This window comes from Lytechinus variegatus, chromosome 17 (assembly GCF_018143015.1).
Source record: "Lytechinus variegatus isolate NC3 chromosome 17, Lvar_3.0, whole genome shotgun sequence".
NCBI classification, from domain to species: Eukaryota; Metazoa; Echinodermata; class Echinoidea; order Temnopleuroida; family Toxopneustidae; genus Lytechinus; species Lytechinus variegatus.
In genome coordinates, this window is record NC_054756.1 from 19312498 (window position 1) to 19340426 (window position 27929).

Genomic DNA, 27929 nt, shown 5'->3' on the forward strand with positions numbered 1-27929 from the left:
ACGACATTTCAAAAACTTAATCTTTGTTAAGATTGTGATATTGACTCCTCCACCATGGTATATTCATTGACCCTAAATGGCCTTTGACCTATGTCATGTGAGGTGAGCAATGATACTGGATTACCCCTATGTCAACAATTCATTAACCATATCCATAAACTTTCAAATTTATGACAATTTAACCATGTTAACAATTACCCAAAACATGGCCAAACTTCATTGACCTTAAATGAACTTCAACCTTGGCCGTGTGACCTGGAACTTTCACAGGGTTTTTGGTAATAAACAATTACCCACATGTCCAAGTTTCATGAACTTGGTCAAATACCCTTCTAAGTTATGATGACATTTCAAGTTGATATACTGGGGTGGTCAGAGGGGGGTGGGGTGGACTTGAATTAAGAAAGTTATATGAGACGTGCAAATGTAGTCGTGCTTTTTATATTGGGTGGTTGCGGGCAGGTTATTGAATAATTGCTGAAATAAAGGAGGGGGGGGGGGCTGTTTTGAGATATTTCTATATATTCTTTTCTTTCATTTCTACTTTATCCATATTCAATTATCCAATATCAAATTGTATTTATGTAATTAAATTGAACATTTTTTTTACGTTTTTATGGCCAAATAAACAATAATAATGATGATGATAAAGTCACATTGATACCATTACCTGTCGTAAATATCTGACAAATAAAACAAGGTTATTAAACTTTGAAGTTTAGATATATTTTGTAAAAGACACCTACATGCATACCGTCTTGAAAGTAAAATACTTGGGCTGATCATGGTCCCACTTTGCTTTTCTTTATGTTATTACATGTAAATATATACATGTTATTATTCCACCTTTTCGCACAAGTATATATGATACATATATATCTTGTAATTTAAAGGACAAGTTCACCCTTGGAAGAAAATTGATGGGAATAGAATTTTTTTTTTCTATTTTTCCTCAATTGAGGTACTTTATTATTCATAAAATATCAAAAGATGCAGGTTTTTACATTAACGAAATTCACATATCACACGACAATATTTTACAAGAAATACAAAAAATACAATAAAATATGTTACTTACACTACCAGTCACAATTCCTCGGCCCGCTGTCACCCGTCGAGAACCAGAGAACAATAGATTCAGTGGACTGAATCCATTGTTCTCCGGCTCCAACAGGCCAACCAACAGCGGACCACAAAAACCGCGACTGGTAGTGTATTCACTCAAAGTAAAAACGTATCTTCCGCAACTCAGTTTCATTAAATCTTTTCTGATTATACTTTAAACTTAGGTGAAATCTTATTTCTGCTTTCAGATCTTTCAATAAATAGTTTCCATGTAACACATGTTTCTTTTTATCATTACATTCTTTGACATAATTCTTATATACAGTATATTGGGCATAACATTGCATAATTAAGGATGAAATTGACGAGTGGGAATAGAAATGGGGAAAATCCAAAAAGCATAACAATGAAAATTTCATTAAATTTTTATGCAAAATAAGAAAGTTATAGCTTTTCATCTTTTTATCATTATTTCACAAAGCAGTTTCATCACATTCTGGTCAGTATGAGGAGACTGATGACATTATCCACTCCCTATATTTCGATTTTTCCCCCTGACAAATTGTTTTAACATTTTCTTGTTTTGTAAAAATTGAAATGTTGTATAATATTACATTAAAACAAACAAGAGAAATAGTGAGTGAGAGACATCATCGACTGTATAATTTTCACTGAGGTGTGCATAATTATACCTGTATTGTGGTAAATAGCGATATCTAAAATATCATAATTTTCCTATTTTACAACCGACCATTTTCTTTGTTAATTTGGTGGGGTGGACTTAACATTTCATCAGTTTCATCAATTATTATCTTAAACATTTAAATCAATTGTAAATTCGTTTTCTTCATTTCTTCGTCAACAAATTCGAGTGAATATAATTCTTGAATAATAAAATGTGAAAAAAATGTAAGGTAATATTACCAATTACACCTCAGAGAACATAATTATAATGATAACGTGAACAAGATTTTGAATTTTAGAATTATGCAAATTCAAACCATGCTCATTTCTGTAATCTAACCTCTTATCTTGCTCTGCAAACAAAAGGGAATTGCGCCACGCTGACGAGTTGCTGTAGGAAATTCAAATGAATATATAAGGTTTTAAATTTCAAATACATCAGTTCTAAATTTACATTTACCACTATGCCATGTCGTGTTTTCCCCCACTTGATAGCCTTCACCTTCACGACTATCCATTTAACGGCTGGGGCAGAAACCCATTTAAACTCCCGTAATTATCCTGAAGATGAAGACATTCTGGTGAACATCACATCTCCTGCAAACAGCCGAATCCAACTTTATATTACGTTCGATCCAATCCAAACTAATCATGGCAATGATGTAGTTTACGTATACGAAGGATGGACATCGAATCAAGTTGTACCAACGAAAAGATGGGATCTATCTGCATCATCTTTCCCGGTGAATATTACATCACAAGGGTCGTATATATGGATACAATTCAATCGTAACGCTGGCAAACGGAGGGACATCTTTCAGGTTGTTGCATCTTCTCAGATCCGAAGTAAGCTAAGTTTACTTTAAATATAATCTGTTAAATAGCTGTATCTAGATTTGTTCAAAAGCAAGGTGTAGAGAGTGGCCACTTAATGTTTTGAAATATTTTACGATTAATGCAAATACTTTTTTTACGGTATATTCAACCAATCTTGTCTACTTTAGCCTATTTCGAATGGTGAAGGTAATGATGTAAAAATGACATGCTAAATTGACAAGGAAACGAATGAGATTCCATTGATATCGGGCATAGTTTTTTGCAAGATTCGTATGACTCTTGTCGGCGAAAAAAGGCTATATGAGTTGATTACATCGTTTGTGGTGTCTCTTATTATAGGTCTTTAAACTTTATTAGTTGTAATAATTAAAATCAAACACTTTCTGTCTGTAGTAATGGTTATAACCTGTATTTTGTGTAGCGAATCACGGATTCAAATTTATGGATATCTCCTTCTTGGTGACCATGGCATCAAGCTGTTTTAATGTTTTAATCATACTAATAGGAAATGCAGACATTTAGAGTTTTTTCATAATGACTGAAAAAATGTTCTTCCGGTAGTGGGTGTGAAATTATCAATCTGTTGAAATACTAAAAATACAAAAAAAAAAAATTCTTAAGGCATTTCATATCCTTTTTAACCATGAGTAGAAGCTCTCGCGTATAACGTCACAAAATAAAATACTAAACTTCTTATGGGTTCTTAAAGCTTTTATGGATTACGATTTTAACTTTCACCAATATCTTTTTTTAATGTGCACAATAAACCTTATGTTAAAAGTGAACTTCTCCTTTCATGAAAGCTGTAAGTCAGGGAAAAAATAAAGAAATACCTTTCTCAGAGGTTATCAGAGGCAGACGACATATCTATGATTTAAACAAATTCCATGAGTCACATGATTGAATTCTCTGAGACATAGTACAACCTTTCTTAGAATTGCACTATAAAATCATCTCTATGCGATAGATTTACTTCACATTTTATTGCATGTGGTTTTAAGGACAGCGCTTGTCTGTCTTTCCCTTTCTTTCTCCCTTTCCTCATTATTTGAAATAATCTGTTCCTTTCATTTCTTAATATCTCCCCATCGTTTGTCTTTACTAGTACGCTGAGGAGAGCATCCATGACACTAGGATAAAGAAAATAAGGTTTTGACTGCATTGGAATTGCGGAAGTAATTTGACCCTATATTATGACTATATGATATTTGTTGATTTTTGTCATGAAGTCAAAATCAATGCAAATATGTGGACTAAAAAGGGCTATATTTTTGTATTTATTTTTCCTTACAGCTATCAGTTTGCTACCCGGAAATGTAAGATACATTCAGTCTCCTAATTACCCGTCCAACTACACCAACAAAACTAACGTTAGGTGGCTAGTAAGTGTTCCTACTCCATATCAAGTAATACTTCATTTTACTCATTTCTCAACCGAGGAGAATTGTGACTTCGTTTGCGTGAGGGATGGATGGACATCAGACTATTCAAACTCAACAAGAGTGGCATCTCTGTCAGGAGATTTGAATCCAGATGACATCGTTTCAAGAGGATCATATCTTTGGGTTAATTTCACCAGTGATGACTGGGTTACTAGTACGGGATTCGAAGCACAACTTACACCATTCCGAAGTAAGTGTGAAATAACTGACAAAAAACAAACATACAAGCAAAAAGCAAAAGAAGCTCAACGCCTCTGGCAGTCTCACCCAGTGACGTATTAAGCTAAAATGTAGAGGGTCCAGGTAAGGTGTATTTTGCAAAATTTATAAGAAAGTGGCTAGTGAGCAAAGAGAGCGAGCAACAATATCAATATTTTTATCACGAATATCAAATTTTATTAATATAATTTTTATTTGTTTATGCATAATGAGATACATTTCGTATTTCGACTGCTCACAGGTATCAGTTTGCAGCCTTGGAATCATGCATCCATTCAGTCTCCTAATTACCCGTACTCATACAACAATAATATCAACATACGATGGTTTGTGAGTGTACCTTCTCAATATCAAGTGAGACTTCAATTCACCAGTTTCTCGACTCAGGAGAATCATGACTTCGTTAAGGTGAGAGATGGATGGACAGCCGACTATTCAAACTCAAAACAAGTGGCATCTCTATCAGGAGATTTGAATCCAGATGACATCATTTCAAGAGGATCATATCTTTGGGTTCAGTTCACAACTGATCACGTAGCTCTTGCGACAGGATTCGAAGCCCAACTTGCAGCGATTCGAAGTAAGTTAGAGATGTTATTATGTTTTGAATCAAGGTAGACAAATAATAGGCATGATAGGTGAGAAGACAAAGGATCATAGATAATAATCCATTCAGCTTGAATTCCGTCGGTATAATTCAGGTATCTAAATTGATTCTGTCGGAGCATTTGAATCAATGTTTAAATAGGTCAATCATGGATTTCTGTAATGAGGGGAACAATTCTTGTGTACATTTAACTTGAGTTTGGATTGTTAGAAGGAAGAAAGCTTTAAACAATTAAGTTTACAAAATGCTGCAAACATGGACCCGATTACCATCTAGGCCTATTTTAATTTATTTTGTTTTATATCATTCCTCATGAAATTGAGATTGAGGTTGTTAGAAAGTACATAGGCCTCATGTGATGTAAAGAATAATATACATATGTATAGTAATAGTAAGTCATTGCCATATCAACAAAATATTTTGCATGTATATGGTTTTGCCGTTTTGGAATGCTGTTTTTCCCCGGGGATTAAAATTAGCAATACTATTTCTACACCGTTATCAACATACACTAATGCATGTACGTTAAGTCAATCCTTGGAATAGTACAAGTAAATGCTGCGAGAAAAAAGTAACATGGATTGTGTTTATTTTTCTTCCAATCTTTATTGATCAGAGTGTAAATTACAAAATAAATCAAACAAGTCAACAAGTTATTTACATGATTAAAGGGAGCATTCAAATGATGTTGTTGGTTTATTATACATAGAAAGATCGTCCCACACAATGCTAACAACCGGACAATCACAAAAAATATGCACATTTTTTTAGGGTCTCCTTTTCAAATTGAACAGTTGGGGGAATGTTTTCTCTTGATTTCAAATAGAAATGCATTACGGGCATGACGGGCGATTGTCCGATTGCCGAATCTTAGAAGTCAAGACCTTGAAATAAAATAGTTTTCTTCCGCAAATGTATTTTCTCCCAGTCTACTTTGTTATTAGGAGGCAAGACTCTTTACAAATGAAAGTACACAATTCACAGGAAGACAAAAACAAAATATTGAGTACGCATAATAGCTTCCCTTTTCTATAATAATTTTTTTACAACTTCGGAATGAATATCTAAATCTTGATTAATTTCCAATCTAATTATGGACCAGGGATGTTTTTTTTAATAATCGAATTGTATCTTCTTCCATCTTTTGCTGAAAATTCAAAGTCAAGTACCAGCTCTTCAAATATATTTTAATATGGATCGGATGGATTAAAGGGATCATTTAACTTTTATTTTCAACGATTTGCAAGCCCAGATAAATGGATCCTTAATATTTCATGCGCTTTTTCTTTGATATATTATTTACCAATTATTCGTGCAATATTAACATTTTGCTTGAAGCCTAGAAGTGGGAAAATTGGATTTCGACTAACGGCGTTGATGTTTTACTTGCCTGATGTTTGAAATCTAGCTTGAAATACAGCCCCCCACAAAAAAGGGGGATGTCCAATTATGCTTGGAATTCCCGCACTTAAATAGCAGTAGGTCCTACATATTTTATATCTCCCTCACAGATGTGCATATTAATTTGAAGTCTTGGAATCATACATCCATTCAGTCACCTGTTTACTCGTATTCAAGACCGTCTTACGACAGTAGTGTCTTCATACGCTGGCTCGTGAGTGTTCCTTCACCATATCAAGTAAGAGTTAACTTCATCAGTTTCTCAACCGAGAAGAATCACGAATTCGTTTACGTGAGAGATGGATTGACATCAGACTATTCAAACTCAACCCAAGTGGCATCTCTGTCAGGAGATTTAAATCCAGATGACATCATTTCAAGAGGATCGTATCTTTGGGTTACTTTCACCAGTGATGATTGGGTTACTAGTACGGGATTCGAAGCACATCTTACACCATTCCGAAGTGAGTGTGAAATAATTGACATAAAAACAAATATACAATAAAAATTGCAAGTGGAAAGCCTCTAACAGTCTCGCCCAGTGGCGTAATGAGCTGAAAATGCATGTAGAGGGTCCAGGTACGGGCGTATTTCGCAAAATTTATATTAAAAAAATGCGAGAGAGGAAATCGAGCGTGCACAAATGTCAACATGTTTACAACAAACGTCTGAATTTATAATGATTTATTATTACTACTTTTATCATTTATTTAGGCATAATGAAATACATTTCGTATTTCCACTGCTTACAGATATCAGTTTGCAGCCTTGGAATTATGCATCCATTCAGTCTCCTAATCACCCATCATTCTACTACAACAATATCAACATACGGTGGTTTGTGAACGTACCTTCTCCATATCAAGTACGAGTTAACTTTACCAATTTCTCAACCGAGAAGGATCATGACTTCGTTTACGTGAGTGATGGATGGACATCAGACTATTCAAACTCAACAAGAGTGGCATCTCTATCTGGACATTTGAGTCCAGATGACGTCATATCAAGAGGATCATATCTTTGGATTGAATTTACCAGTGACGATAGGAATCGTTATACAGGATTCCAAGCCCGAATGACACCCTTTCGAAGTGAGTTTGAACTGATTAAAAAGATTTGTACGCATTTTTCTTTGTTAATATACGCATCATTATAAGTTCATCTCTTGGTTCAATTCACCCTTGACTAACAAAATGGTGATAAAGGATAACATGACTCTCACTGTTTCGAAGAAATTGTATTATAACGACTAATAGCGGTTGATGAAATAAGATAAAATAAGATGAAACATGTAGTGAGCGTATAATAGATGTTCTTATATCCCCGTCCCCAATTCTCGGGACTTTTGATGCCATGCGGAACGTTAATCACAAGACCAATCTAGTAGAAGACCGAAAAAGGTAGAAGAATGAGAACAAAATGTGCATCTTTTTCATAATTGAACTTATTCTCAATATTGCCCAGTAACATATCATGTGCTAACATCATAAACTTTGTCAAATCACGTAATCAGTTTTTAAAATCAAGTAAATGTTACATCTATGCAAGTTAAAGAAGAACCCTATTTGCATTTAAACTTGATTTTGAAATATTAATATGAATTATGTTTTTGAACATTATGTTTTATAAGCTTCACTGATGGGGGAGAAGGGGCGGTAATATAAAAGATATACATGTAGGTCTACGCGTAATAGTTATGTACACACTAAGAAATAAAGGTTCAAAATTGAACCCTGAAAGGTTGATGCAAAATCAGCACCCCATGAGTTCAAAAATTGAACCCCTGGTTTGGAGTTGCGGTTGGGGCTAAATTTTGCTCCCTGCAGGTTCAAAACTGCATCCCTAGGGGTTCAATTTAAAAATTAAAAAAATCAATTCAAAAATTGAACCCATGATTTGGGGTTCAAAAATTTAACCCTGCGGCTGGGTTCAGTTTAGCACCCTGCGGGTTCAAAACTGCACCCCTAAATTTCAAATTGAACCCAAAGGGGTGCAGATTTGAACCCGCATGGTGCAAAAATGAACCAAACCGCAGGGTTCAATTTTTGAACCCCAAATCAGGGGTTCAATTTTTGAACCCATAGGGTGCTGATTTTATATCAACCTTTCAGGGTTTAATTTTGAAACTTTATTTCTGAGCGTGTAATGTAAATAGTTTTTTTTTATACCTTTTTTACAGACTTGCAGTTGCGCTTTATTTTAAAGGGGCCTGTTCATATTTTTACTATATAATTCTTACATATTTTCAATCAATTAACTTTTGATATTTGGGCAAAAAGATGTTGATTAGGATTACATTAGCATTGTGTACACACTAAGAAATAAAGGTGCAGTTTTAAGGTTTAATTTTGCATTTAGCACCCCTATTTCGACTAGGGTTGAACATTCACTCCTACTGATACACTTTGTACGGGCTGGGGTTAAATTTGCAATGAAGGTTGAATTTTTAACCTTAATTAGTCTTGTATAGAAACCTACAGAAAAGTGATTATCATATTATTCGCATTTGACAGCCAGTATCTTTTAAGGAAATAAATTGATTCAAAGGTTACAGACAGAAAATGAAGCCAATTATCAAATGACCAATACTAATTAATTATATACGCTAACCCGTGTAAACGAAACATATTAGTTATAATTCTTTGTAAAAAAAAATACCGTACACACACAAACCGATCACGCTAGGTAGGCAAGACATCGAATTGGCACTTCGGTATTTTTTGTTTATAAATTTACAGTGAAAGGGGGAAAAGTTCCTTTTCCGACAGCCATCAAAAAATTGAAAATGAAAGTTTAGAGCAGGTTCAAAGTAATATATCCATCCCTGATCTAGATCATAGGTGATGGGAGACTGGAAATACATACCAAAATATGACTTTGTTCCGTCAAACCTTTGAGTAGGATCTATTGCGTGTAATTGTTCATCGACATCACTTTCATGACTTTAGTAAGTAAAGCATAATAGTGGGAAGAGGTCTTGACTGCAGCTAAAACGAGGTGAGTTCGAGTCCCAAACAAGGTCAGTAGCACAAAAAAAAAATCGATAGAGAAACAGAAAGTGAAAGAAGTCTCCACGGCATTTTGTTGTTAAGGGTGGCTGCCCCCCCCCCCCCCGACAAAAAAACCCCTTTTCAGTGAAAGGCACACTCATGCACCCTGTAGGGTCTAATAAACCTTTAAGGATGCGAAATTGGCCCAAGGGATGTTGAAATGAACCCTAAGTACTTTTAGATCGCCACCCTAGACGTGCAGTTTTCAACCTAAAGGGGGTGCTGCTATTGCATCATCCTCTAGGGGTTCAATTTTTTTACCTTTATCTCTTAGTGTGTATTCAATAGAAATATAACATTATTGTGAAGTTCATAAGTTTTGAGGTTTCATTTTTTTAGTCTGTAAATATAGTCCGTTATGTCAAGGAACTCCGATAAATGTTTTTTATTACTATTATTAACAGCTATTCGTTTGCAGCCTTGGAATGTTACATCCATTCAGTCTCCTAATAGGCTTCAGCACCCGTATTTCTACTACAACAATATCAACATACGATGGTTCATAAGTGTTCCTCCTGCATATCAAGTAAGACTTAACTTCACCCGATTGTCAACCCAGAATGATCATGACTTCGTTTACGTGAGGGATGGATGGACATCGGACTATACAAGTTCAACACAACTTGCATCTCTATCTGGATATTCTTCAAGACCAGATGACATCATATCTAATGGGTCATATCTGTGGGTTCAGTTTACAAGCATGACAAGTGATGAACAGAATAGAGGTGCAGGATTCAGAGCTAACCTGATTTCTGAATTACGTGGTAAGTATATGTGATTTACAAGTACTAACCAAATATCAAGGTATGATAGCACAATCCCCTAACTGGTAGCAGGGAAGATAATGTCAATTGAACAAGTGTAATTGTCCGTCTACTGGTCTATGTCGAATATTGAACGATTACTTGCAATTAAATATAAATATTGATTGTTGCGTTTTATGCAACATCCTCATGATCTAGGCCCCCTTTTCGATGTGCAGTACATATTTGGTAGGCTGAATATTCAATTCAATTCATTTAAACAGTTATTTTCTTCCGACTAACATTTCAACCATTTTCATAAAGAATATAAAAATCAATAATATCATGATTATAGTTCCAAGAACAATAACTTTAAATACAGTATGTAAATTATGTACATTAAAGAATGCGTAAAAACCAGGGAACTTGCCTGTAAAACCATTGACTAACAACATTAAAAAAGATAGGGCTTAGAGAAGGGAAAGGAAGAGAAAAAAGAAGAAAAACGCATACAAAGAGGCGGGCAAGCAAGTAGAATTAAAGCTCCGTCATGAACTACTTCACATGATACAACAGGCATTCTTGATACAAAGTAGCAGCAATAAATATATAGTATACAACCAGTTAAGTAACAAGTAGTATAGCAAAAATTACGATTCAGATATAGGTAGATGTAGTGAAGTTTTTGAACTTGTAGTAATAGCTTGATATCGGCAGTGACTTTTTAAAATATATTTTACATGTTTTAGGAAGATCATTCCCATACCAGTGTAATATGTTACGATCAGAGAAGTGCTATCACACCACAAATCTATCCCCACCCCCGCCCTGTCAGGGTTAGAAGTGAATCTATGCTTTCAAATAATCTGATCAGTCATGATAAAAACAGTTACTGTATCATAACTTGTTGTACCATGTATTTAAAAAACATTTCATAACATTAAACCATTATTTGAAGTTTATCTCACTCTCTTTTATTTTAGCTATCCATTTGAAAGTTGGGAAAGTAGCTGTTATCCAGTCTCCTAATCACCCACGCCTGTATTACAACGATCTTAACATACGCTGGTCTGTGAGTGTTCCTCCTGCATATCAAGTGAGGCTTCATTTCAACAACTTCTCAACAGAAGAGGGTCATGACTTCATGATCGTGAATGATGGATGGACACCGATCTACACAAGCTCAGCTGAAAGGGGACGTTTAAGTGGAAGCATTAATCCGGGTGATATCGTATCGAATGGATCTTATCTTTGGGTTCAATTCACCACCGATGACCAGGGAAGATCAAATGGATTCAGGATACTGCTGACGACCGAGCTACGATGTAAGTGCAGTGAATACATCTGCATTTTATAATGGCGCCCATTTTACTTCAGAAGTTCACAAGAATATGAGGAAAAAGGGAAATTGTTAATAATCGAAAATACTCAACCTATTTTGGTCAAAACCTTATCATGAGAAACATGTACCAGTTGCAATTCTAGCACGTACATGTATATGTCATAAGTATATTAAGACACTTTTTACAAGAAAATGTATGGTTTTTTATTCGAAAATCTATTTTTTATGCTAAGATGTTTTTCTTCATTCGCAGCTATCCACTTGCAGGATGGGGAAAGCGGATCGATTGAGTCTCCAAATTATCCAAACAATTACTACAACAATCTCAATGTAAGATGGCTTGTGAGTGTTCCTCCTGGATATAAAGTACGACTTAATTTCATCTCCTTCTCAACCCGTTCGAATGACTTTGTTAGAGTGAGGGATGGGTGGACATCGGACTTTTCGAGCTCAACTGAAAGAAGCAGTCTGTCTGGAAGTATTGATCCAGGTGACATCGTATCGAATGGATCGTATCTCTGGGTTCAATTCACGACTAATGATCAGGGCAGATCAGAAGGATTCAGGGCACTTCTGACGACTGAGCTACGATGTAAGTGCAGGGAATACTTCTGCATTTATATTTGGTGTCCATTTGATTTTTTAATACTTCTCAAGTTTACAAGAATACGAGGAAAAGTGGAATTGTATATAATACCCGACCTCTTTGGATCAAAATGTATCAAGAAAACATGTACCAAATTTCATTTTAGCAAGTATAAGTCACACGTTTATTAAAACACTTTTTTAACACGTTGGAACGAAAAATCTGTTGTTGTTTTTTTTCAAAGATATATTTCTTCATTTTCAGCTTTCCACTTGCAGGATGGGAAGGGTAGAACAATCGAGTCTCCTAATTATCCTAACCATTATTACAACAATCTCAATGTATCATGGTCTGTGAGTGTTCCTCCTGCATACCAAGTTAGACTTCACTTCAGCTCCTTTCAAACCGAGTCGAATAAAGACTTCGTTAAGGTGAGAGATGGATGGACATCAGACTATTCAAGCTCAACGCAACTGGCATCTTTATCAGGAGATTTGAGTCCAGGTGACATCATATCAAGAGGATCGTATCTCTGGGTTTATTTCACCTGTGATGATGAACGCAACTTTTCTGGATTCACTGTCAACATTACGACTGAATTACGAAGTAGGTTGAATAAATCAAATGAACATTTGCTATGGTCATCGAAGACTTTCCCGGGCGGCATCCTACAATTTTGTCACGTTTAAGAAGCAAATATTCTTGAAGTATGGTGAAAAAGAACAGGGTTTACTTTCATGATATACTATGTTTTGACTGATTATTTTCATATTGGATACTTTGAATGTATGTGATTTTTTTTGACATTTTATTCCTTCACGAGCTGTTGGCCATTAAATTGCGTATGTAGTAATTGTCTTTAAATATCTTTATCTAGCATATCGATATTCCTCATTTTCAGCTATTCAGTTGAACACCACTGGTGAGGCAGTGCTCACATCACCGGATTCACCTGATAATGGCGACTACAGTATCAATGTGACATGGTTTGTTGTTGCTCCATCACCCTACCGCGTTGGGATTGATTTTAGTGATTTCTCTAGCTTGGAGAACGGAGACCTTGTAACTCTACGCGAAGGATGGACGTCAAATTATTCACATTCAACTCTGAGGGACTCTACACCACCTATCTCCACGGCGATTGCATCTGTAGGGTCATATCTTTGGATCCAATTTACAACCCTGCCTCAAAACAAGATCACAGGATTCCGTGCATCGCTCTTTGTCGTGATTCCCGGTGAGTCAAATAACGATAATTCAATCAAAGTATTCAGCTAAAATCATCTTAAAGCTTGATGTGTTCCAATACCTAAACAATATGAATATTCAACCATGGGTATAAGATTATAGGGCAACCATAGTTTATTGAAATGTTTATGCACTTTGCACATTTGAACAAACGCGTTTTCGTGCGTTATTTAAACATAGCAATGAATACAATATTTCTAATAAAAAAGTCTTATCAACTTACAGAATGATCAAATCAGGATTGCAATATGAAATATCGGTAATCCGGAACCAAAAATACATTTTTTTTTATTATGAAACTAATATATTGGTTCCTATTACATCATTTCATCAAGATGGCTGTTGTATGAGAACTGCCCCAACTTCATGATGCAATGACGATTTGCCTTCAAAATACTCGTTTTACTAGTCTCCACTCCCATTGTCATTAACTACATGTGCTTTATTGTCCCGTCTTCTTAAGCAGTCATTTATGTAGATACCGCGAAGACAGAATCCCTGAAGTCACCTAATTACCCAGCTCAGTACCACAACAGCCTTGACCTAATGTGGCAGGTGATCGCCCCAGAAAACCATCAAGTTTCGTTGCTTTTCGTTGATTTGGAGATTGAACTATCTCGAGACATCCTATATCTGTTCGAGGGACAATCCCCAGAATTTGAGATGTCTGAGATGGTAAGGCCGAATATTTCTGGATCCGATCTACCGCAAAATATCACATCTGTAGGATCTTTTCTCTGGATTCGATTTACCAGCGATGGGGCATCGGAGGGAACCTACAGAGGGTTTGACATTATGTTGATTGCAAACCCAATACCAGGTTAGTAACATTTAACACGTAAAAAGAGGCTCGTCCCCTGTTTGAATAGATATTTGTTTATGTTGCATGCACAGACATGACAACAGTGTAACAGATAAGTATCTAAATAAACGTACAATGTGCTATAGTTTCCAAAGTGAGCCACAAGCACCAGTCAGGTGGCATAACCATGTTTCTATTGCAATTAATTAAATCATGTAAATCTACCTGTTGTTTTTTCTCTTTGACAAAAACAAACTTACAAACCCTTGCACACGTCATTTCACCCCTTTCTCTCTGTCTGTCTCTCTCTCTCATACACACACACACATTAACACCCTGACACACACCCTCACACAGACCTGCCTTGATTCATAGACTCTCCGCTTTTTTCTCCCACTCTCTGCTTTTCTCTCTCTCTCTCTCCCACCTTCTGTCTATCCTTTTGTTTGTATCTTGTAGAACATGTAGAACACTTGATGTCGGATAATCATGCAGCGACAATATCATCAGTGTTGGTGACACTTCTTCTGTCCATAGTTTTCCTCTTATATATCATATGGAAGAAAAGGTAATCATAATTACATAATAAGTTGTTCGTAGTATACGTAGCTAATGACTTAACGATATTTGAAATGTAATAATTTGAAATGGTAGAGACATTATGTATTTCTTCCTCAACAAATGTATTCGTTTGCACACGTTTCACAGAGATCATGGGGATCGGAAATCTTCCTCTCAGACATCTGAACCTGTAAACATAATTCAGTTATTTTCTGTATTTTATAACCAAACAAATAATTATGGAGTATCCGGGCTTTGAGATATGGTTTATTTCTATCAGTGTTTTCTTCAGGTTGTCTGACATTTCAAATCTTTTGTAATGATGTTGTAGGTGGTTGATTTACTTGAGAATTAAACAAAAATCTTTTGAATATCTCGATCCTTACTTCCCCCTTTTCAATTCTTAATCTATTCATTTTCTTTGACAAAATTACAGAACTAAGGACGAGCAAGACGATGGACAACAAGAGGGGCAGTACATGGACCTAACACCATCTGTTACGTCATCACCAAACTACGAAGCTTTAGGATCTGTTCGGCTTTCAAAGACAAAGGAGAGTCCGACGTACGAGAACAAATCAGTTGTGAGACATCATCAAAATATTCACGGAATAACTACAAAAGATGAGCATCCATATGAGCTTCCAAACTAAACATATTTTTGACCAAACTCTCCATACGATATAGTACTGCTAGTTGGTAAACTGAATAATAGAAAGTGCTCCCTTAGATCTTCGAAATTGAGAAGACCTATCATTTAATAAAACTCGTGTTTCAAGAAAAAAGTAATGAACTTTTCAAATTTATATGAATTCAATATTTAAATTAACATGATTAAATGGATAGGTGTGGGTGCTGTTGATAGCAGTAGAATATCGTTTTTAATGTTAGGTGGCTAATGAGGATTAATTTTGAGTATGGGATAAACAAGATTGAATGATATTTCTTTGAAAAGTTGTTCTTATGCAGTATGGTAGAGTGGAACAGGATTTAATATTGTCTGCAAGATTATTCCAAATGTCTGGACCATGATGTGGAATTGATTTAGAAGTCATTCACAGTCTGTGGTTGGTAAAATGAAAGTTTTCAGATATAAGAGTTGGGTAGCTATGGACAGAAATATTGAGCTGAAGCATGTCATCAAATGATTAAGGGATGATAATGATAGCTACCAAAAGAGTATACAAGTCGGCGACTCTTAATGCTTTCTGTAGGAAATATAAAGGATAAGTGTGAGCCAAGTAAATGCGATCCTGTACAAATGCGATAACTCGCTTTTGTAATTAAAAAACAGGAGTCAGCTTTGTAGAGCCACGATTAGCCTAAATAACGTTACAATAGGTTATACACACGATACACGAGAGTACTAACGAATTATACAATAGGAATAGAGTTTTTAAGAGGCAAAATAAAATTTTAACTAGCATGACTAGGAAATAATTCCAATGCTTCTCGAAATACACATTATAAAACATGCAGATGCTCATATCAAGATAAAGCTTTATCTATGATAACCCCTAAAAATCTAGAGTAAGTTTTCCGTTCTGTGCCGTCAATCTGTAAGTATATTTGAGTGTTAGAAATATGAGAATGATGCTTAAAATATATGTAATGAGTCTTTTTTTTGTTCAAAAAAGGTTTAAACCCCTGTGATAGTATATTTCTTTCATTTTTAAAATATTGTCTAAGGAAGTGAGATTTTAAGAAAATAAATATTTGTGTCAGCGAGTAATAGAAACGATAAAATGGATGATGTATTATACTGTCATTGACATATAGTATAAATAATAGTGGGCCCAAATTGGAGCCTTGAGAGACACAACAATTAATTTAAGTGAATCAGAGTCATAACCAATAAATGAGACGTACTGTTTTTGATTTCTTAAGTAATATTTAAGCCAAAGGAGGGATTACCTCGTACCAAATGATAATTAAATTTTGAAAGTAGAAAGTCGGGTATCGAATGCCTTATGTCACAAAATATGCGTATGACATGTTCTTCGTTAGCAATGGCGTTTGTTATTTTGTCATAGATTTGGATTATAGGATCAATGAATAAGATAATAACATTTTCATGATTTTTTATGATTAAATTGTCCCCTTTTCAGAATAGAATATCGACAATTTTTTCGCGCTTAGGAAGAGGAATTGGAAGATAGTCTTCATTTTCATATGACAAAATATCCTGATATTGCCCCGTTTCTCGGTAAAAATAATAATTATAAAAATATCGTCTCGATCCATATCCACTTCAGATTTTTCTTACAGAGTGCTAGAAATAGTGCTTAAATTAATCCTTTTTCAGATCGGAATATCAAATATTTTTCAGCTCGCGCTTGCATTATTGATTAAATGATTAAAATAAATGTATTAAGAATGCCCAGATTTTTAGGTCTAAAATCTTAAACACGCTCACGCATATTTATTGAGATGTACAGCTGGTTCTTTGTTTCAGAAGTGCTTAAATTATCCGGTTTTAGATCAGTTTATCAAAAATTGTCTGCTCGCGCTATGCACTTGCCATTATACCGTGCGTCTAAAAAACACTATACACTTTTGAAATGGCTACCAAACAAAAAATACAGGGAATACATTCTTATATTATTGTTTCACTTAAGTGAGCACTATCCACTTTAAAAAAGGGGTATAAAAATTAGGCTGGGCAGGAATTAGCCTTCCAATTTCTTTCAGTTTTTGAGATGCGAGTCCCCTTGGACTTGCAAAGCTGAGGGTGTTGTGATAAATCAATGATCAAGCATTATCGGTATAGGTTTTTAGATAAAATTTCGAGAATTATCAAATTGAAATGACTGAGCATGAAATACATTGTTTACTTTTTCTTGTGGATCTCAGCAATGTGTGCATGGGAATCAGAATAGGGAGAAATATGACTTAGGTGGGGAGAGTAGGTTGATGGGATAAGGGTCAACAGAACACTTAACCCCCCCCCCTCTCTCCCTCTCTATCTCTACCCCTTTTCTCCCCTCCTGAGAAACTAGCCTTTGCTAGGGTGAGCAGGAATTAGCCTTCCATGGTGAGTCATTTAGAACTTGCAAAGTCAATGGTGTTATGCTAAATTACTGATGAATTAAGACCAGTTTTGGTTTCCAAAGGAAATTTCATGAGTTACTAAATTGATATGTAATGCGTAAGTAAACAAGATTTGTAATTTTATTGTAGCATTTTTAGTTTATTATTTGGTTCTTAGCAAGTGTGCTTGCGAGAGTCAGAGTAACATGAGTAATGTGACGGTACCTGTTACCTGCTAGGTGGTCCCTTATGGAACAAACACAGTGTTACCACAGTGTGTACCACAGTGTGTAACACAGGGTGTACCACAGTGTGTACCACAGTGTGTAACACAGTGTGTACCACAGTGTGTTCACAGCGTGTACCACATGTGTTTAATATATTATTTTGGGACGTGTGGTAACACTGTGTTTACAACACTGTGTAACACAGTGTTGCCACACAGTCGCCACATAGTCCGAAACACATATTAAACACACTGTGTACCACACGTTTATAACCACATAGTCCTTTACACTGTGGCATTCACCACATAGTCCACCACACTATGACATACACCACATAGTCCACCACACTATGACATCAACCACATAGTCCACCACACTATGACATATACCACAGAGTCCACCACACTATGACATATACCACAGAGTCCACCACACTATGACATGCACCACATAGTCCACCACACTATGACATACACCACATAGTCCACCACACTATGACATATACCACAGAGTCCACCACACTATGACATATACCACAGAGTCCACCACACTATGACATATACCACAGAGTCCACCCCACTATGACATATACCACAGAGTCCACCACACTATGACATACACCACATACTCCCCCACACTATGACATACACCACATAGTCCCCCACACTATGCATGTGCCACTAGCTCATTTACCACATGCAGTCCACTACATACCCATGCAGCACATACCATGTAGACCACTGCAACACAGGCCAACTGGAACGAAGCACAGTGTCCCGCAATCTTGACCACAAAAGTATACCATCATTGCCAATTAGTGCTGATCTCAATAGGAGTGGAAGCTAATAATAGTGTCACCAATTCAAATCAAATTTTAGAATATATCTTTCATCATTTTGCATACCCAGTTGTAAAAAAAGAAAAAAAAAATCAACACTAAAAATTTCCATCCTCCTGATCACAACATAATTGATTTGAGAATTTGTCTGTTGTCACTGGCTGTAGGTACTTGGGTGGTTGTATCATGGTAGACATTGTGCTTTGGTCCCAATCTGAAGAGTAGGGAGAGCAATCCACAAGACACGAGAAAATATAATTAGACATAAAAAATGAAAAAATTCATTTCGTTCAGTTTAATAAACAGTAATAAAATAAAAGCAACATGAAAATAACTGGGTCATAAATACCAGCACAGTGAATACAAACATGATTTTTTCTCCTCGATTTTCACAAGTAAACATACGTTGTGGAATGAAATTGTTTGGGAAAACAAGCCTGGTATGAAATATTTCTTAAATGTAAACATATTAACGGGGTACTCCAGGCTGACATAATACAATTTTAACAAATAAAGTAAAATGAGACAAACAAAATACTGAAAATTTCATAAAAATCTGACAAGGATGACAAAATCATTACATTTTTAACTTTTGCATTACTAGGGCAAAACAGTGCTATGCATGTCTTCATGAATATGCAATGAGCAAGCTGATGATATCCCCACGTAATCTTTTGTATTTTATTTCAAAAAATTATATTTAGTCAAATTTTGTCACCAAATATAATTACAAAAATTGGATTGACAACTGATTTAGTTTGTAAGAAAATCATTGTGCCAACTTATTTTGTTACAAGGGAGACATGTCGTGTACACATGTAGGAAAATTTGAAATGATCATGATTTTATTAAATAAAATAAGAAAAAGGAAGGTGGGGACATGACATCATTAGTCAACCTATTGCACATTCATGATGACTTGCATATGACTATTTTCACAAAATATTGCTAAGCTTGAAATTCTATAACTTCACTATTTGCTGTCAGATTTTCAGCGTTTTGCTCGGTGGATTTTACTATATTTATTTTGATATGTACCCCTTAAGGTATCTAACATTTATGAGTCTATATTCTGACAAATTTATCTTTGAGGTTGTTCTTTCATTCAAATGCAAGTATCTTCATTCGAAACAAGATTTGCAAGGTTACAAGTGATGAAAACACCGAACTAAAATAACCTGTTTAACCTTAAAAGAAAAGGTTACTTGAAAAAAAAAAAAAACAAGTGGAACGCCTCTGACAGTCTCGCCTGCGTCACGCAATTCAATATAGCAACAATGCTGACTTTGAATAAAAACAGTGATACTTGATTACCCTAATGTTCAAGTTTACTTTCAAAGTTATGAAGACATTTCTAAAATTACTCCCAACATAGTCAAAGTTAAATGACATTTGACCTTAATCATTTGACTAAAAACTAGTGCAAGACTATCAATGATACTTGATAAACCCTTATATCCAAGTTTCATGAACCAGATCCATAATCTTTCAAAGTTATGACATTTAAAAAAATATCTCGAGCATGGTCACAGTTCATTGACCCTAAGTGACCTTTGACCTTAATCATGTGACCTAAAACTCATGAAGATGATAAGTGAAACTTAAAGCTTGTGTATAGTTTTGGTAAATCCACCAAAATGCACCTATCACTATTCCAATTCATTGCTAGCTAATATGAATGGATATGCCCTATAACAGTTATGATGTGGAGGATATGAAATGAAAATGTGTTTTACAGGATAAATTTTGCAATTTTACATGGAAATTTAACTTGATCGGGTCACCCGATCAAATTAAAATATCTGTGCGTTTTTGTCTTTCAATTAAATCCTATTCCAAATCATGGAATGGGCTTAAACTTTCAAGATATGTTCTTTGTCTGTAACTTTTGGATATCTCATCACTAAATTTATAAAATAAGCGCTTGAATGCCCATTTTTTAAATTTAAAACAAGCATCGCCGAGAGAGGGCGCTATATATCCAAGATTTGAATATTTGAAATTTTCTCAGAGAAGTGCAGTTGGAAAAATATCTAACGGTCTCTACACTTCAGTAAGACTGTCAGATTAGATGATATTCGATTATCAATCACATTATTGACCCTTTACCAAAGCTATACACAGGCTTTAAATACTCATGTCCAATTTTCCTAAACTAGGTCGATAAAATTCCAAAGTTAAGATGACATCTCAAAAACTTTGGTTAAAGATTTCAATTTTGATAACCAAACATGGTCAAATTTTATTGACCATAAATGATCATTGGCCTTGACAATGTGACCTGAAACTCATTGTCAGTGGTACTTGATTACTCTTATGTTCAAGTTCATGAAATAGGATCATGATGATGACAGTTAAAAAAATTAACAGTTCAGGTTTCAGTGCTGTGACCTTTGACTTTGATCATGTGACCTGACAGGCTGACACTAATGTAAGATTATCAGCAATTTAACTTTTGTACAAGTTTCATAAAATAGGCCCTTATATTTTTAAAGTTATGACATAAAAAAAACTTAGACCCTAAATGAACTTGATCATTCAACCTGGACACTCATGCAAGATGATCAGTGATACTTCGTTACACTTATGTCCAAGTTTCATGAACTAGGTCCATATACTTCCTAACTCCTAAGTTATGACATATCAAAAACTTAACCTTGGTTAAGATTTCAATGTTGACGACGACGCCGCCGTAGTCGGAAAAGCAACGCCTACACATGTAGTAAAGCAAATCCCTACCATCACAGAGAGTTGTGAAATTTCGAAACAGGAACAAGTAACCAACATTTATTTTTCAAAAATAAGAACACTTTGCATATATTTTGCCTTTTCACACCTATATACAAATATCAGAAAAATATGAACAAGAGCCAAAAAATGTCCACAAATCTCTTGCATGAAGTGCATATACTAGCGTCCATATAGCTGCATATAAGTATTCCTTTGTATTAGTTGGAACTTGGAAACAGTATCAAACGGAAGGCACATGGCAAGAAAATGATTTGTCATAGTATAAATATAAAAATATATCAATCTGAGTTTGATGAATATCACAAGGTGATAAAGCAGGAGTTGGCATGTCATAATAAATTTTGAAAGCACACACTATATAAACCTGAGTTGGCTGTATTAGCAGACATGTCATAATACATGAAAGACATTTTCGTGTAATATATACCCATGATCAGAAGGGTTTTTTTAATGACTCGTATGAGGCAATATTAAGGCTTATTTCCAAACAAAAAAAAGGTATCACACTTAAACCTGCTTTTCTGCACGTCTTCGAGATGCACGGACATCTTTCAGCTTCTGGCCCATGCGTGCACGTACTTGGCCCGTGGAAGTGCAGGGAAATTGTTGTCATGCTTGTTGTGTGTGCTGAATATAAGAAAATGAAAGGACACAAAAACTGGCTCAAAGTCTCAAACTTTTATCAAAGACTCTACATCATATATAAATATTAATTAAAGCCAAGTCAAGTTCCGTCTGTTTGTGACTGTTGGTTACTCAGCTGCAGTGGAGTATCTAAGAGTCACAAACACAACAAAAAAACATGCATACCCATGAAACAGGATTATAATATTAGGGGCGGATAAGTTAAAGCAAGAAAATCAAGATTTCAGGCTCGGTAATCTTATTTCTATAGTCCTACTTGATTGAAAATATCTTATGAAATGACAAGGAAGTGACTTAAAGGAAAGTAAGCTCTTAAACTGGTTGATTGTCTAAGCCTTTGACTCTGTGAATTTCTAATTTTTTTGGTCCGCCGCTCTGGAAGAAATTGTACCGGTGACAGGCAGCATCATTGTAAAATGTAAAATGACAAGACATTTGTGAAGATCAATCACTTACTTAAAACATTAAAATGTTTTCTATGGTTACGTAGATTCAAATCAAAGTCGGTGTCCTTTTCCTCCGTTTTCTGTTAGTTTGTTTTTGTTTCCACATCAAAAACTTATTTTCACCGTAGATTACCATTTGGAGAGACTGTGCTATTCTAGTACATGTAGTTTCTCTTTCAGGGAGATTCACCCTAACCCTCCGCCTCGAAATTATTGACAAGCTTGGTAATATGAGAAATTACAGAGCATCTTCCTATTTACAGTAATTGTGATATTCTGAATTCATTTGTAGATTCACGCAGAGACAATCATTCTTGGCAAAAAACACAAGAAAATGTAAAAGCTATCAAAGGGGAAGTTCACCCTGATGAATAATTGGTTGTAATAAGAAACAAAAAAAAATTGAGAAATATATCAGTGAAGGTTTGATAAATATCATTAAAGAACAGAGATTTTTTTAGAATATGATTTTATGACATCACAGACGATATGAATTGGCCAAAATGCAATTTTTTCAAAAATTGAAAGTGATTTTTTTATTTTTGCGGTGGATATATCCTCAGACACATCATTTCATAGCCCCTTCTACTAGAATTTACCATAACGCAAATCTGTGTGTGAGACACAGTGTTATTTGTGAATGTTGATATGCCAGGGCTAGCAATGGAAATTCATCCATTTAGAGTGCCAATATCCTACAATGATATACCAAGAGAGTCAGAAAAAAACTTTAACATTTAAAAAAATCACCAATTTAATGAAAAAGCATGTCCGGAAAACATAACTCTCATCTCATATAGATGTATGTCCTGAAAGAGCATCTACTCCATCATAATTTCAGATACAATTTTTATGTGGTATATGTTTAACCTTCGATAATTAAGAGGTATTCTTTGTTGTGATGTAAAATTCTATTTGCACCAAAAGCATGAATGCAATGCTCTGGAGAAGATACTCTTTCTGGACATATGAGAATTTTGTTTTCTGGTCATGATTTTTCATTTAATTGGCCACAGAATCTTGCCGTAAATAATAAACTTTTAAACTGACCTTTATGGTTCCGCTGGTCTTCAGTCTTTTTCTTCTTTAGAAGCTCTGCCATAGCAGATCTGTCAGCTTTCCCAACCTGCAACCAAAAATGGAAATAAAATATGAACAGATATGGAATATGTTTAGAATTTTTAAAATTAAAATTTAATGTAGCCCCCCCCCTCCCCCGCTCAACATTTTTCAAGACCATCCAGCTACGATTTTTTGGGGTGACCGCGCCGCGCCACTCACATTTAAGTCTCGCATATCTTCTGAGTTCAAATTTGCGACACCTGGGTACGCGGTCATGTGCAAATCCAATGCAATTCTGTATCTAGACTAGGAATCCAGACAAAATTCATAAGTGTATCATTATTTTTAGTTTTTCTAATGAATTTTCTTTTATTGAAGTAGTACCACCAATACTTTCCAATTCCATCAATTTTTTTTTTCAAGTAGAAATTTAAGAGCAATTTTTTGAATCACCACTGGCAGCGATATCAAGTTATGTATAAGTCATTTTTTTTTTGCAAATCACAGAATAAAGTCTGGCCTGCTTCAGGTAAACACTTATCACTTTGGACTAAATTTCCTGGCTAGTATGCTTCAAAATTTCCTGATCCATGCACGTCTTAAAAATTTAAGTTGAATGTAAAGTTTCAACGTACCCTCTTTCTCACATCTTTTTTTGAGGTTGAAGCCTCATCCTCCATGTCCTCATCTGTGGCATCAGACTCATCCATAGCCTCATCTACTCTGGTTGCGGTGTTTAGGAACTCCTTCTCTTTCTTTAGTACATCAGCTTTTTTTTCTGTAAGGGACAGGCACATTAAGGACAGACATAAATAATCAGAGTAATTTCAAAGAGCCATTTATGAAATGCATTGTAAAAATGGGGTTTTAGCATTATTAGAATTATTACTACAGAGTATAGACAAGTTATCAAATCAGAATTCAGACACCAGTTTTTAAGTTATAGACGTAAATAATTTTATCTGAATTCTGTACACACAAACTATTTTGAGTTGTAGACATATTTTTCAGTATTATTCTAAATAAGATAATTATTATTTAAAAACTAGTAAGAATCTTTCACATCATTAAATTTGTCCCCAAATTTGTTAATTAGCCGATGTAATGCTAATCCAGTCTAGCCAGGAGGCTTCTAGAGAATAAAAATCATTTACTAACGTAACTTACTCTCATACGAAGCCAGGGCTTCTATTGTATACATGTGCATGTAGGCAGCCAAAACCTGAAACTTTTGCCCCCGAGATTTCTACTTTCTCTCTAAAAGATCTAGCCCTAAATCATGTACCTGGGATACAACTTCATTTCCGACATTTCTATGCTATGGATTTTATTTCTAGACAAGAATTCATTAAAAAAATGAAAAATTGTCATGAAAAAAGAGACTTGCCCGATGTTTACACCGCCATCTTGTTTTCTATTGTTCTTCACCCACGATACGGACGCTTGAGTCGCGTAACGTGGGTGAGAGTAGCCAGGCGGCTTCTAGAGAGTAAAAATCATTTACTAACGTAAGGTTACTCTCATACGAAGCCAGGTCTTCCTTCTCATAGACGCGTGCGTCGGGTAACGTTGGCGAAGAACAATAGGAAGTAAGATGGCGGCGTAAACATCGGGCAAGTCTCTTCCGTCTTTTCACAATATTTCTCTCATTTTTTTGATGAATTCTTGTTCAAAAATAACGAGAGCGTAGAAATGTCGGAAATGAAGTTTTTTCAATGTACATGATTTAGGCCTAGATCTTTTCTACATGTATTAAGGAAAGTAGAAATCTTGGGGGTGAAAGTTTCAGGTGGTTTGGCTTCCGTCGTGTGGGTCAATGAGAAGGAAGACCTGGCTTCGGATGAGAGTAACCTTACGTTAGTAACTGATTTTTACTCTCTAGAACTAGAAGCCGCCTGGCTAGGTGAGAGTAAGGCCGTGTTTATGCTTCCACTTTTCAGGCCAGAATCAGCGTTTCCAAACGTGATTAGTCCAAAACACGGTTGCGTCCATGCTTACTTTCATTTAAACGCTGTTTCAAAACGCCGATCGTAAACTCACAAAAAGGTGCGTTTGTAAACGTTGTTTGACCAGAATCAGGCTTTCTGGGGAAGTATAAACAGAACCACGATCATAAACGTGTTTAAATGACATCATTTGGTACATGCTTCCGGTGAGATGAAAATCCGCGGGCAAATACAGTCGTATTGCTCCTTGTTATCTCTACGTAAAAACAACAATCAGAAAAAAAAACTTTTGAAAAAAGGCGCGCCCAATTTGACCTCGCTTTACGATGCGAAGCCAGCTGGAGATCATGATATGCTCTGAAAAGTTAAGCATAAACAGCACTCCCAGAACCACGTTTACGATCGGCGTTTTGAATCGACGTTTGAAATCGCTGATTCTGTCCTCGCAATGGAAGCATTTATAAACACACCATAAGATACGTTAGTATTAGTCTTGAGGACGCAATGATGATTTTTTTTAGATATATACTTCTTCATCATTGACGTCTTGACACTCTCTCCATAGTGTCTTAAGTGAAAGACCAAAACAAAGATGGATTCCCCTAGAAAATCCATCTTTTTAAACCAAAATCACAAGAATTCTATTCATTCTTACATCTTCCTACGCCTAATGCGTAGGAAGGTTCTAAATATTATTATAAAAAATATAAAAAAATGAAGATTTCTTACCTAACTGATGCCGCGTAGACCCCCCGTTCCACATGTAAACAATGGAAATACAATAGCGTCGACCCTTGAACCGCTTATGTATGACGTACTTCCGGAAAGCAATCCCGTCTTAACAATTTAGAGATGAAAATTCTTATTTAACAAATCATTAACTAACCCATTAAAATTTATATTTTCATTATAAATAATTCATATTAATATATATAAATTATTTATGATCACGAAATAAATTTTAAGATTTGTTGAATAAGAATTTTCATCTCTAATTTCTATCTCTAAATTTTATATTTTTATATAATATTTAACACCTCCCTACGCATTAGGCGTAGGAAGGTGTAAGAATGAATAGAATTAATAGAATTCTTGTGATTTTGGTTTAAAAAGATGGATTTTCTAGGGAAATCCATCTTTGTTTTGGTCCTTCGCTTAAGACACTATGGAGAGAGTGTCAAGACGTCAATGATGAAGAAGTATATGACATATCTAAAAAAAATCATCATCATTGCTTCCTCAAGACTACGTTAGTATAGTATTAGTAAATGATTTTTTACTCTTTAGAAGCCTCCTGGCTAGTAGAAAAGATGGAAAGAGCTTACGGCCGTGTTTATGTCGCCATCTTGATTTCGTTGTCTTTCGCTTGGCGACAGCACGCAAATCGCGCGATTCGTTTTTTTATGAATTCTTCTTTAAAAATGAAATCAATATCGCAGAAATGTTACACCCGGTAATCTACTTCACTTGGAAAATAAGTTGAACCCCATGACAGGTAGGCCTACATGTTTTAGGGCTAGATTTAGAGGGAAAGTAGAAATCTCGGGGGCGAAAGTTTCAGGTTTTGTACCAGTACGTGGGTGAATATAGCTCGTGATCCCAGGCGTCAGTGGGGAGTAACCCTACGACTACGTAAAGTACTTTGTAGAGCTAAATTCATAGTAACCCAGGCCAGGAAACTCCCGCCCGCGTAGCGGGCGGGAGTTCCCTGGGTTAAATCAAATCATGACTTTCAGTTTCAGACGCCTCCAGGCTAGTCGAGCACCACATAGCCTATAGATCTATATACATACGGTTCTTCGGCAATTACCCCCAGACAAAGGGAGATCATAAATAATTACATATTAGGTACAAATCAGGATATAATAATGTATATTTACCACTGGCCACTAACACCTTGGCCTTCCACATCCCAGCCAATGTTTCGGCCGTTTCTCTGCGGGGTTCCGGACTCCACCACGGCACCAGGCCCTCAAACTTCGGGTCCACCAAGTTGACCGACATCTTTTTGTTTGTTACAAAATCGCTAGAAGTAACAGTTCCTTGTTTCCACCCAGTGTACTAAGACGCACATGGTTGATATCCTTATCAATTCAAGAAGATTAAGACAAAGTGCAGTAAGATCAGATTCTAACGGGCGTAAATATTGGATGAAGCGATAAACTGTAACGGGCGTCGGTGAGCTTCAGCGAGTGAATTTGAAACGCACATGTACCGTATACACTAGCGCGCTAGCATGCCTCGCCGAAAATAGATTTCCGAGGCCGAGATTTACCGAAGAGTTCCGGATATCTAGTATAGATCTATAACTCTATTAACGTTATATAGCCTTTACTGATAGTTTATCCATTGCGATGATGATCTTAAAAGAAAATAAAAAAATCATCAAATATC

The 27929-nt window shown here is 35.6% G+C and overlaps 1 protein-coding gene across 1 annotated transcript in view; it reads left to right on the forward strand.

Moving 5' to 3' along the window:
• The window catches only part of LOC121431295 (cubilin-like), a 31437-nt gene extending 16194 nt beyond the window's left edge, over positions 1-15243 (forward strand). Inside the window, exons 4-13 of the mRNA XM_041628805.1 lie at positions 3880-4218; positions 7008-7346; positions 9710-10072; positions 11035-11376; positions 11647-11985; positions 12244-12585; positions 12881-13216; positions 13694-14047; positions 14489-14597; positions 15027-15243. Coding sequence (XP_041484739.1) covers positions 3880-4218; positions 7008-7346; positions 9710-10072; positions 11035-11376; positions 11647-11985; positions 12244-12585; positions 12881-13216; positions 13694-14047; positions 14489-14597; positions 15027-15243 — 3080 coding nt within the window. The remainder of the gene's footprint in view (positions 1-3879; positions 4219-7007; positions 7347-9709; positions 10073-11034; positions 11377-11646; positions 11986-12243; positions 12586-12880; positions 13217-13693; positions 14048-14488; positions 14598-15026) is intronic.
• The last annotated feature ends 12686 nt before the right edge of the window (positions 15244-27929 follow it).